The sequence below is a fragment of the Phyllostomus hastatus genome, unplaced genomic scaffold (genome assembly GCF_019186645.2).
Source record: "Phyllostomus hastatus isolate PE091 unplaced genomic scaffold, TTU_PhHast_1.1 phas_contig_34, whole genome shotgun sequence".
Lineage (NCBI taxonomy): Eukaryota > Metazoa > Chordata > Mammalia > Chiroptera > Phyllostomidae > Phyllostomus > Phyllostomus hastatus.
The window spans coordinates 67,455,106-67,467,757 of record NW_025333857.1 but is presented as its reverse complement, the minus strand read 5'-3'; the positions used below and the strand labels follow the sequence as shown (position 1 = coordinate 67,467,757).

At 51.6% G+C, this 12,652-nt stretch overlaps 1 protein-coding gene across 1 annotated transcript in view; it reads right to left on the bottom strand.

The window, feature by feature from the left end:
• Positions 1-12,652, bottom strand: part of MORN5 (MORN repeat containing 5) — a 33,116-nt gene that overhangs the window by 19,872 nt on the left and 592 nt on the right. The window contains 4 exon segments of the mRNA XM_045841023.1: positions 5,431-5,562; positions 8,767-8,898; positions 8,901-8,961; positions 10,595-10,742. Of these exon segments, the coding sequence (XP_045696979.1) occupies positions 5,431-5,562; positions 8,767-8,898; positions 8,901-8,961; positions 10,595-10,742 (473 nt within the window).

Sequence of the window (12,652 nt, the reverse complement as noted above, 5' to 3'; positions counted from 1 at the left end):
GTTTGTTGTGCCTGGGAAGGATGATTCTTGCAGTTTGGGGAATGACTCAGCACAAGGATCCTGGCGGCTCTTCAGTTCTCTCCCCAGAGCCACCAACCCCAGACGCTTGTCTAGTGTCTCTAGTCCACCCTGCACTCCCACTACCAGAGCCCAGGGTAAGTGGCTGCAAATGAAATTTTGTGTGTTGGCCCTTTAAGAGGGTCTCTGGATCTCCAGTTGTCTCTCCCTGGCAGACAGAAACTCTGCTGCTTTTCACAGCTGGATCCTTTCTGGGTTCCTTCTGGGTTCCTTTCCGGGTGTAGTGCTGTAGGCTGGGTAGCCTAGCTTGGGGTTTAGACCCCACACTTCTTAAGAGGAATCCCCCAGCTGATGAAATATCTCTCTGGATCTTCAGCTGCCGCCCCTGGGAGCCCAAACAGCCCTCTGAGTCACTGCAATTCCTACCAGTCACGTAGTGGTGAGGTGATTTCTTCTGTTTGTCTGTGGTTGTAAGGCTTCTCTCCAGTTAGTATTCGGTTGGTTATTCATGATGCTTTCTCTACAGTTAGTTGTAATTCCAGATTGGTCCTGGGAGGAGGCTAACGTAGCTTCCACCTACTCCTCTGCTATCTTGGATCCTACCCACAATAACCTCAACTCTGTTTCAAGTATATGTCTATGCCAGACATATATACCCGCCAGAATGCAGCATGAGGTTCTCCTCAGAGATTCACTAGCTGGACCTTCTTTCTGCAATGAGACAATTGTAGTCCTCCCTCAGCACTGCACTGGAGGGGGAACAGGATTAGAACTCCATCAGAAACCACACGGGCACTGGCCCTTCTCACCACTTCGCCCATTCTTGCTTTGCTGGGACCCTTGTATCTCCATGTGTGCACCAACCTCGGAGCTCCCATCATTATTTTAGTGTGCTCATGCATCTCATGCTTGCCGTGCCTCTTTTTAAAAAGGTTTTATTTTATTTTATTTTATTTTATTTTATTTTTGGTATTCCCTTTTTTTATTGTTGTTCAAGTACTGTTGTCTCCATTTTCCCCCACCATTCTCCCCACCCCATGCATCCCCACCTCCCACCCTCATTCCTACCCTGCTTTGGCTTTGTCCATGTGCTTTGCATCATTTCCTCTTGTGACTGGTTTAATCTGCATTGTTTTGTTCAGTTAATATGCTGTGCAGACTTGCAGCCTAGGAGCAATAGGCTCTACCATACAGCCTCAGTGTGCAGTAGGCTAGACCACCTAGGTCTGGGTAAGTGCAGTCTTGTTTGCACAACATGAAATCACCTAACGACGCATTTCTCAGTATGTATTCCCCACCGTTAAGTGGCACACGACTATGATGGATTGTTTTTATTACTCAAAATAACAAGTTGTTTATTATGTGCCAGGGGCTGACTTTGTATGATTTGTTGAAGACCATGAGGGACTTGTGGGCAGGTCCTCTGCCCTCCTGCCAACTTCCATGATCAGCTCTGAGTCGTGTACAGGGGACGCAGTGACGAATCATAGTCATGTAGTACCTGCCCTCAAGGAGCTCCTACCCCAGTTGGGGAGATAGGCAAATAAAGCTACTTCTGGTGTCATGGGCCAAGTGCTGAGAGTGAGGCTTGTGGGGGCACAGAGAAGAGACAACGTGCCCAGACAGGGCAGTGGAGGGGGTGAGGAAGGGAGGCAGACACAGGTTGGTTATAGAAGGCTGCCTAGAACAATGGTCTACCAACAGCTGGTCCTGACCCTTAAGAGGGTTGTGAAATCAATTTTGTACATAGCAACCAGCATTTTAAAATGGTACATCACACATAGAAAGAATACATACATATGTGTGCATGTGCTTAAGTGTATACTAGGTTGTGAAATATATTGTTCCTTCCTGCCAGCCAGGGTCCAAAGGTTTGAGAGCCACACTCCCAGAGGATTCTTGCCTGCCTGGATCCCCAAAGCCTGGCACATCATTGGCACTCACAGACTTTTTGATGGGTGACAGGATGGATTTAAATTCTCTCAGCTGTCCAGCAAGCAGGTATCATCCTCCCAGTTAAGAAAGGCATTCTCAGAAACCCAGGTCTAGCAAACCCAGATTGGCCAAGCCTGCTTGCAGCTTGCAGCTTAGCACCAGGGCTTCCCGGTCAGGCTGAAAGCAAGCTCCTCTGCCTGGGGACAGAAGCCAGTGCGAGATGGGGGCAGAGCTGAGGCCGTTCAGAGAGGCTCCACAGGCGACCCTTCTTGGTGCCTCAGCCTGTGACCTCCTATAAAATGAGCATCCCAGGCTCTGACCCTCCCAGGTGGCATGCACTTCATAATTGCAATGGCCTGGGCCATGGTGTTTACTCTGGGATGGCCTTAGTCACCCCCCTCAGGCCAGCATGGCCGCACCCCTGTGCCTTCAGGACGCCAACAGGAAGCACTGTTTATGGGGACAGACCGGAATGCAGGGGAGAGAGGGCCCTGGGGAAAACAGAAGACGGACAGAAGCCCGCATCAGTCCCTGGCAGGGTGACTCAAGGGTAATGATTAGGTAGTGGTGAACAGAGACTTCCTGTTAGTGGTTTTTCAGGACACTCTGAACTTGATCTGTCCTATAATATCAGAACCAAAATACCCCTTGGCTGCCTTTCTCCTCCATCTCAGACTCTTAAGGTTGGAAGGACCCTAGAAATTATCCAGGCCAATTCCCTCATTTTACAGATGAAGAGAAAGGGGCCCAGAGAGAGAAGGCACTGACCCAGGGTCAGCCAGCAGGCAGCCTGAGAGGGGGGGCCAGGACCTCAAACCCAGGTCTCTGTGCCACCACCATGGGCCTGGGGTCCTTCAGATGTCCCTCTCTTGACATCTAGCCAGAAGGATCTCCTATCTAACTTTAACCCACTTTGGTGCCTTCTCCATAAGTAACCCGAGAAATCTTTCTAAGGGACAAATCAGTTACTACTCTACCTAGCTGGAGTCTTCCCTCATTCTCCGCTGCCCTCGAATGAAAAGACACCCATGGTCTCTCCTGCTGCCCTCACCTTTCCCACCTCACGGGCTTCCTCCCTTGCTCTTCTTCTCCTGACATTGTTACATCACTTTCTGGACCACCTGTGGCCCCCAGATGTGCAGGGTCCTCCCGCTCTCTAATCCTTCCAAGTGCTGTCCCTCTGCCTGAACCCTTGTCCCAACCCTGCCGCACTTGCCTGCCCTCGTTTAGGCTGCACATCAGATTGTGCCTTTTCCAGGAAACTTCCCTAGCCTGCTGGCCCCCAGCGTCAGGTCTCCCTGCTAGGTTCTCCTGCGGCACCTTGCTGTGGTTACGGCCCATTTCACCATCTGCTTCCCCAGCTCCGAGACAGGAGACGCTATGACGCTGCTGTCACCTTCATGCCTGATACGAAGCCAGGCCCACGGCCACTGGTCACTAAGCATGTGCTGACCAGACAACCGTCAATGCCCATCCTTCTCCAGACTTCCCAAGAATGGCCTTCCCTTCCCATGATGTGTTTTAAAAAGACTTAACTTTTTAGAGTAGTTTTAGGGTCACGACAAAATTGAGATGATGAAGATACAGAGATTTTCCACATGCGTCCTGCCTCACATATGCACAGGCCCCGTGCCCGCCACGATTGCCATCCTCCACCGGGGTGGTGCACTTGTTACACCTGGTGAGCCTGCACTGGCACACCGTAATCACCCAATGCCTATGGTTCACACGGAGCTCACTCTCGGTGTTGTACATACCACAGGTTTGGACAAATATGTGATGACACGTATCCATCATTACAGCACATGGAATATTTCATTGCCCTGAGCATCCTTGCACCCCAACCGTTCTTCCCCATCATGCATTTTTAAGTTTCTCATCAAGCACAGCTTTTGCCTACAGGAGTCTAAGAACACAATTTCTGATTCCTCAGTCACCCCATGCTTTTGTGCCTCTGTGTGTTTGCACATGCTGCTCCCTCTGCCTGAAATGCCCTTCCAGGAATGCCAGGAATGCCCTTCCTGTTTATGAAATTCTCTCACTTGTGGTACCATTTTTTTCTGACTGATACCCTTTATCTCGGCCAGGTGATCAGTTCTCCTCCATAATCCCCCTTCATCCTTTAGGGCTTCCCCCGCCCGGGGCCTACATCACATTATATTGTAACTGTATGTTTTTGTGCCTGTTTTCCCACTAGACTGTGAATCTCCTCGGGACCAGGATGTCACGTGAGGCAAGACTGGAAAAGCCGAACATGAGTCAGTGGCATCATACTGCAACTGAAGAATGGTTACACTGACACAGAATTCCCAAAATATGTTCCATGGAACCCTGATTCCATACAGATGCTCCAAAATGATTTATACAGTATAGGAGACTTACTGTGTAGAATGCTCGCATCAGCCGGGACAGGCCTTCTGGTCTACCTGGCAGTGTCTTTCTCATTATACAGCAGAGTTTCTCGATCTGGATCTTTAGAGGGACCATCGACCTCTTAAGATTATGTGTGTGTGTGTCTACACATGTATGCTTGTGTTTGTGTGCTAGCGGGCATTTTTCCAGGAAGAGGTCCATTGTTTTTGTTATTCTTAACAGGACTGAGACTCTAGATAAGACAGAGGGTAGGAATCACTGTGTTAAAGGAAAATGCTCATGTTCTTATTTGTAAATTGGCTCCTCGCTAGTCTGGTCACAGTCATTCAGTCCTGCTCAGTCCGATCAGCTCGTGTTCACTTGCCAAACTGCAGTTCTGGACCCTGCCCTACTGAGGGGCCACCAGCCTCCCTGGACTGCGAGGTAGGACGCACATCTAGGCTGTTACCTGTGTGGTCTCTTCCGACCAGAAAACCTCTCCACATGCCTGTGGCCAACTCTCAGTTTGTCCTGTGGGTCTCAGGACTCAACTGAGCTACCTGTCATGTACTTCTTGAAACCCTTTCCGAATTTCCAGTTCTGGATGAGGTGCCCCTTCTTTGTGCTCCCCCAGAATCATTCCGACCTCTCTGAGAACCACCCCTGCCCGGCATCTAGGGCCACGTCTTTCCCCTTTCGTTGCGCTCATTCCACGATGCAATCAGCTGTTTAAAGTACTTGTCTGCTGCCTGTCGAAGGATAAGCCCCGTGAAGGAGGGGGTTTGCTCCTGGCTCTGCCACGTTTGCTGCTCACGCCAAGCACGGTGTCCAGCATACAGTAGGTGTTCATTAAATACTAGGTGAAGGGGCGCCTGCAAAAATAAGCACTTTAATCCCTTGGCACAGTCAGGCCATGACGTCCTTTCCCTCCCTCTCTGACTGTGTACAGACTTGACAGTCCTGAGAATTTCAAAGAATGACACATTCAGATAATCAGTTTTTGTCTCTTATCAGCAAAAGCTCTTTCTCACCTACCACATGCATGTGTGTGCTCACACGTGCACAAACCTGTGCGTGATGAGGGAGGAGAAACACATGTGGTGCAGAGTGTCAGAGTAGACATACCTGCGTTTCTCAGAAAGCGATCCTTGTAGTCCTTCACCACCCGCGTGGTCGGGTCATAGAAGCCGTCTCCACAGTCGTAACAGCCTGCAGGGATTTTTCTAGGTGGGTCCATATTGGTGAGTTGAGAGATACCTTGAAAGGATACGATGCATAATGAACTCACTGCCAAGGTCAAACTGAGTCCTGGCCCATGTCCCAGCCCACTCTGGGCCGGTTGCTCATGTGAACATTGGCTCTGCCATTGGACTAAGGCTCCCCGTTGAGGGTCTGGAGCAGAGGCAGCAGGAGCAGTGCCCCAGAGCAGCGTCCTGCGAGTGGCTCAGTGAGGGGGTGAGGGGGCTCTTGGGCACTAGACCCCGCCCTCTTTCTTTGACCCCATCCCCCCTTTGTAGAGATACCATGACAAGGGCACATTTCTGGAGTCAGAGAGACCCTGAGGATGCCTCAGAGTTGGCCGTGTGGATAGAAGGCACGCAAGGAGAGGGTGAGCATTCAAGGCGCGGGCAGAGGCCAGAGTGGATACTCATGCCTCACTTGGCAACCTGCGGAGCCGGCACCAAGAAGGAGGAACAGTAGGAAAGAAAGGGGCAGGTGGGCAGGGATCCGGTGATGGAGAACCTTGGCTCTCACCCAATTACCATCATAGCTGCCATTTACTGAGTGCTCATTAGCGGCCAGGTATTTTGCTAAGTACTTGACTCCTACCATCTCCCTTCACTCTCACAGCAGCCCTGGGGCCCCGTTTTACAGATAACAAAACTGAGGCTCAGAGAGGTCAAGTAACTTGCCCAAGGTTATCTAGCTAGGAAGCAGCTAGATGCCCAGTTTTGTAATCTATATGTCAAGTTGCTGATGCCAGGGGAAGAGAGGGCCTGGGTACCACCCCCCACCCTCCCAGGACTGGGGGACATTGGACCCAGCACGAGAGAAAGAGGACTCGGTGCACCTTTTAGGTCACGCCCTCTGTGTGTTGTATATCTCGGAGTGCTGAGGCCTGAGCAAGGGACACAGGGGTGGGATCGGTAACTTCCTGGGTTTCACATAATCTGTGGTTCCTCAATCCCTGTCCTTGGGCCTGGCGCCATGCTCACAGCTCAGGGTCCTGTACGCCACAGGCGCTCCTACGTTGCTGAACAATGATGACTAGGTACACCATTGGCTAACAATTACTGGGCACACGCTCCATACCGAGTGCTGTCTAGCCATTCTCTCCCGGAAGCCTCATGCTCACGGCCACCTCAGACAGGTGAAGGGCAGCCTTAACCCTCTCCCAGCCCTAGCAGTGCCCGCCCTGGGGCCGAGAGGCAGAGGTAGGAGAGGTCTGCAGAGTGCTGAGTGCCCTGGGAAGGAGGTGGGTGCTTAGGGTCGAGCTGCTCTGCTGGGAGTCACAGGAGGAAAAGGGCCGGGTGTGGGGAAAGTCATCACGCTGCCTTCAAGTCTAGCAGAGGCCCAGCTCTGGCCAACCAGCCGCTGCTCGAGAGTGGGGGGCCTGTGGTCAGGGCCTCCCAGCTTCTAGGGCTCTGTCTGTCCGGAGGAAGAGCCCATGACAAAGTCCAGGCCCTGCCATAACCAACCCAAGGAGGAGCCCCCTACCGGTTTCTTAAGTGGCGTCTAGACTGGCAGCTTTTTGAAGTCCAAGGCTGTGTCCTCTCAGCATTCGGTCCCCTGGGCCCAGCCTGAGCCTGACCCAGAGCAGGTGCTCAGGAAGTGTCCGTGTCATTGCCACAGCTGCCCAGAGTGTGCCCTGCCACCCTGTACTGTGATGTCCATAGTATCGTCCCTGTTTGGTGACAAGTCTTTACTGAGCACCTGCTCTGGGCCAGGCAATGTCCTAGGCCCTGGGACACAGTGGGGAATGAGACCAAGCCCCGCCCTCAGGGAGCTCACAGTCACTGGGAAGAGAGATGCCCAGTGCACGCCCTGGGCAGGCCTGGCCTTGGGAGTCCAGGGAAGGGGTCCGAGAGAAAGGAACAGTAAGCTGAGACCTGGAGGGTGGGAAGCAGTTACCTACCTGGGAGAAGCGAGAGGGCTAGAATACTCCTGGCAGAGGGCTGGTAGGAAGGAGTAGACGGAAAGCGAGCGTGGCAAAGGAGAGAGAAAACCTGAGAAGGGCAGAGTGCAGGACGAGGCTGGAGACCTTAGCAGGAGCCAGAAAACGCAGGTCATTTTAAGAGCTGGGAACCTTAACTTCAGGGTAGTGAGGAGGTACTGCAAGGGCGGGGGCGGGGGGTGTAAGAGAGAGAGAGAGAGAGAGAGAGAGAGAGAGAGAGAGAGAGAAGGGTGGGGGTTTGGCAATCAGATACACATTTTTCCAAGATGACAGTGACTCCAGAGTGCTAACAGCCCAGAGTGGGTTAAGCGTGGATCTCAGGAGCGCAGGTAAAGGAGCGGGGAGGGGTGGAGCAGGGCAGGGGCAGAGGGGAAGACAGAAACTCGGCTTCACACGGGCAGGTGCTCAGTAAATGCTTGTGTACTGAACAAGTGAGTGGAACACACTTAAGAGGCAGACTCCACAGGACCCGTGAGTGTACAGAGAGGAGAAGAAGGCGGGGTTAGGCTGACCTAGGGAATGGGCATGAGCATCTCTCGGGGAGCCACAGCTGGTGGGAAAGTAACGAGTTCAGCGCAGACACGTTGAGGGATGAGAACATACAGGTGAGGGGGCAGCTGGATGCAGGAATCGGAAAATCGGGGTTTGATTTCAGTCTGGAGGCAGATGGTCACTGAAGGCCTGGGCGCGAATCAACTTGTTGAGGGAGACTGCACAGAATGATGGAAGAGGGCCGAGCCGGAGGGCCCGGGGGTCCCCACAGTTAGGAACTGGGGGATGAAGAGCTGGCAAAGGGGACTGGGGGTGGGAAGACAATGGGAGACCGAGGTGTCGGGAAGAGGGAGAGAAGAAGACTCCCCTGGCCAACTAACTGGTCCAAGGTCACACAGCAGGGTTGAGCTCGGATCAGCCCGCCTCCAGCCCTGGGTGCTTCCTGGAGACTTCCACCCTCATGGGGGCGCCCTGCCTGGGCTCCCCACCCCCCGCCACCCCCGCTCTTAACAGGGAAGGCTGGACTCAAACCCAGACCTCCAGCTCCACACTCTGCCCGCTGCACCACGTGATCTCAGAAAGTCAGGATTCACTTTTACACCGTGCAAAGTCTTTCCCATCCGTCATTTGGGATTTACTGTCTGCCCGTTGTGGCTCCAGAACCCGTGTCTTTTGTGTTCTGTGGCCCCTGCTCGATCCTGCCTCTCCTTTGGGTTACTTCAGTCCGCCTCGGCCCATTCAGTAAAACTGACTTCCGTCCCCCTCTCAGTGTGGGAGCGAAGGTGCCTGGGTACCTGTAGGCTTCAGGCCGTGGCAGATCTCCGTGTAAAACCTCCGATCGTAGCTGTCGCAGTAATGCCAGTTCTTCGCATCGTACTGAAGCCCGTCCGAGAAGGTGTACGTGCCCTGGAAGACAGGCAGCACGCAGCGGCGCTGAGGAAGCCCTGCTTTCACCAAGAAGGACAGGCGTCAAGGATGGAGGTGGCCCTCTCACTGCCACAGAAAAGGAGTGGCACGGATCCCAGTTGTCACAACTGTGGTGACAGAGATCCAGTGCTGGGCCCCGTGCCTGGCACCCGACATGTGACAAAATGTAACCTTGGACAGATGACTTACCCTCTCTAGCCCTTGGTTTCCTCATTTGTAAAATTAGGATAATAACACTACATATTAAATAGGGTTGATTCAATGAACTAGTAGGTGCAAGGCTTTTATCACAGTGCCTGGAGTGTAGTAAGCACTCAATGTTGTTATTATCATTCTCTTATTGTTATCATAGCTCACAAGGTCAGAGCCATCAGTCACGGCCCTTTGTCCAGACACCTACATGCTGCTTTTGCTGCCTTAGGACTAAAGGAAGCCCCAGGACGCAGACAGCGAGTTGGCCTGAGCCTCAGGAAACACGGGTGGAAATTCCAATACTATTAACTCACTGTGTGACCTTGGGTAAGTCACATCCCCTTCCTGGGGCTTAGATTCTTCAAGCTGTAAGACAAGGAATGTTTCTTAACCTTTTCTAGGTCAGGAGCCAGCCCCCTACACACCCTTAGTGAAACTGATGAAAGTTACAGATTCTTTCCCCAGAGAAACAGGTAGTCTCATACACACAGAAACTTTTGAACAGAAGTCAGGAGCTTCCACTGACTCCTCGAAATCTATTTGTGATCCACAAATGCCAGGTTAAGAATCCTTGGATTAGATGATTTATCAGGATAGTAGCGGCGGTGGTGGCAGTAAGAACTCACACTTCTTGAGTGCCTACTGTGTGCCAGGGACTGAGCAAAGCACTCGCATATACTGAGCAAAAGCACTCATTGACTCTCACAGCCACCCTGGCGGTGCCCGGTACCATTGCGGCAGGCTGAGTAACGGTTCCCAAAGACGCCCACGGCCAGTCTCTGGAGCCTGTGAATACGCTGACTATGCGCAGCAAGGGGCCTTGGTGGGTGGGATTAAGTTAAGGGGCTTGAAGTGGCGAGATTATCCTGGGCTATCTGGGGGGCCCAGTGGAATCAATCACCAGGGGCCTTATAAGAGGGAGGCAAGAGAGTCAGGGAGAAGACAAGGCGATGACAAAAGCGAAGGGAGGGGAGAGGCGAAGATGGAAGCGGAGGTCCGAGCGATGGGTGGCTGTGAGCCAAGGAACGCAGGCAGCTTTTAGAAGCTGGAAACGGCAAGAAAACGGATCCTCCCGCAGAGCCTCCAGAAGGAATGCCGCACTGCTGGCCTGCTTCAGACTTCAGACACTCCCAGAATTGTCGGGTAAATGTTTCTGTTTTAAGGCACTGGATCTGTGGTAATTTGTAACAGCAGCAAGAGGAAACTAAAACAACCCTTGTTTCTAATTTATTGGACAAGGAGCACGAGTCTCAGAGGGGAAATCATGGGCTCAAGGTCACACAGTTAGTGGCTTCACAGGATTCAGACTCATCGTGGCCTCTCCAGGGGCCCTTCCGGATCCACAGGGAGAGGTCCCCAGAGCCCCGGATATTAAGAGGAAAGAAGAAGGTGGCACCAGATAGGGAAGGCAGGGTCTCACATGTGCGTGTGTATGTGCAGGGGGTGGGGGTGTCCTCCTATCTGAGGCTTTCCCCTCTGCAGCCCCCCTCCCAGGCTGATCACCTTAATAGCCAAACCCTTTTCCCAAATGGCATCGTATCGGCTCCCGCTGGGGAAGTACAGGGTTCCTTGGCCATGAAACATGCCGTCCTTCATTTCCCCGACATATCTTGTTTCAGTAGGGAGGATGTATTCGGCATGGCCCTCCATCCTGTAAGATCAGAAGGAAATCCCTGAGCCCTGCGTGGCAGCTGGAGGGTCGGAGCTAGCGGCCACAGGAGAGCAAGTGGCAACCTCATCCTCGGGGTCCTCAGATGTTACCATCCCAGCAATGTTCTGCTTAAAAATTGTTCGTCTCCCTCAAAAGCTCAAATATAAAAGGGGCTGGGGAAGGGGGACCGAGTTTGGTCTGTTCCTCGTCTCCCTCACATAGAGTTTGTCCTGAAGGTCACACCATCCCCAGAACACCCTCGGTGGGCCCAAAGAGGAGAGGGATGTGCCCAAAGCTGCACAGTGAGCTCCGTAAAGGGGCCAGGGCAGCTTTCCGGCAGCTGGCTCTGCATCTTTGCTGCGAAGACCAGCCCCACCCTACCCATTATACTGCAAGTGGGATATTTGGGAAAGTTTGAACCTTGGACAGGATACATGAGTTTGAATCTTACTTCACCATTTCCTAGCTGTATCATCTTAGATACTTTCCCAAACCTTTCTGTTTATCTGCTTTCCTTCCTTTGTTTCTTCCTTTTCTCCAACAAATAAATATCTACAGTGTATCTACTATAGGCCAGGTGTCTTGTGAAGTCAGGTTTGCTGGATACAACGTGGATGCAAAAGCCATCCAGGCCTATGCGTCCCTGCCCTTGGGGTGGGGCTCACAGTCTACTGGGGGACACAGTTGAGCAATTACATAAATCAAGTGCCATGCAGGGGGAAGACAGGCCCCTATGGAGCACAGGGAAGGGACACTTCAACCAGTTGACCATTTAACCAGTTTCTTCATGTGTGTAAGCCTGAGATTAATGCCTGATAATGTGTAACAGCTTTCCTAGTAAAGGGCCTGACCTGTAGCAAGTGCTTCAGAAATATGCTTTAATGCATTCCTTCATTCATTTTCCATTCTCCCCTATTGGCTAGAAGTCACTGCTCCTAACTCTGAACTTCTTCAGGCTTTTGCTTTGCTTCTGTTGGATGCATAGCACTTTCTGCCTTGCCTAGTAGTAACTGTGTGCCTCAACTCCCCCTATTTGATCAAATCATCTGAGAGGAAGGCCTTGGCATCCTCAGCTCTTAGAATCATGTTTTTCTTTTTAAAAAGATGCTCTGGAAACATCTACTGAGTTAAAAAAAAAAAAAAAGGAAGGAAACACAAAGACCAGTGAGCTGGTTGCGTGGACAGATGCCACGATGGCAGAGGCCCCAAGCAGGAGAGCACTGTGGCTAGAGCACGGCTTCTGAGCCCTGGCCAGGCAGTTTCGTTGGTTAGAGCATGGTCCCAATACACCGAGGTTGCCAGTGCAATCCCTGGTCAGGGCACATGCAAGAATCAACCAATGAAAGCATAAGTAAGTGGAACAACAAATCAGTGTTCTCTCCTTGCCCCCTTCTTCTCTCTCTGAAATCAATCAAATAAAGCACAACTTCTGAGCCGTCCAGGCCTGGCTGAACCTCTCCGTGTCTGTGTGGCCTTGGGCAAGCTCGGTCACCTCTCTGAGACAGTGTCTCATCTGTGAAATGAGATCATGACAACACTACCCCCAGGGTTGTTGGCATATACTAAGAGCTCAAAAATTATTTTTCCTTTATTCTACTGAGAGACATCGGAGGAGAAAGAAGACTTCTTTCTTCTACCTCTTTGCTTGAGTTCACATCATTTTTTTAAAGGTTTACATTTCCTTTAACTCTTGCTCTTTCACTTGGCTTATGATCAGAAAACATAAGTTAATAAATAGGTATCCTTTTCTTTCCTTTCTCTCTCTTTCCTTCCTTCCTTCCTTCCTTCCTTCCTTCCTTCCTTCCTTCCTTCCTTCCTCTTTCTCTCTCTTTCTCCTTTCACATCATTTTAAAGCATAGCTTCTACCTAAATTCTTCTCTGAGATTAGAGACTCCCCCCTTTTATTACTG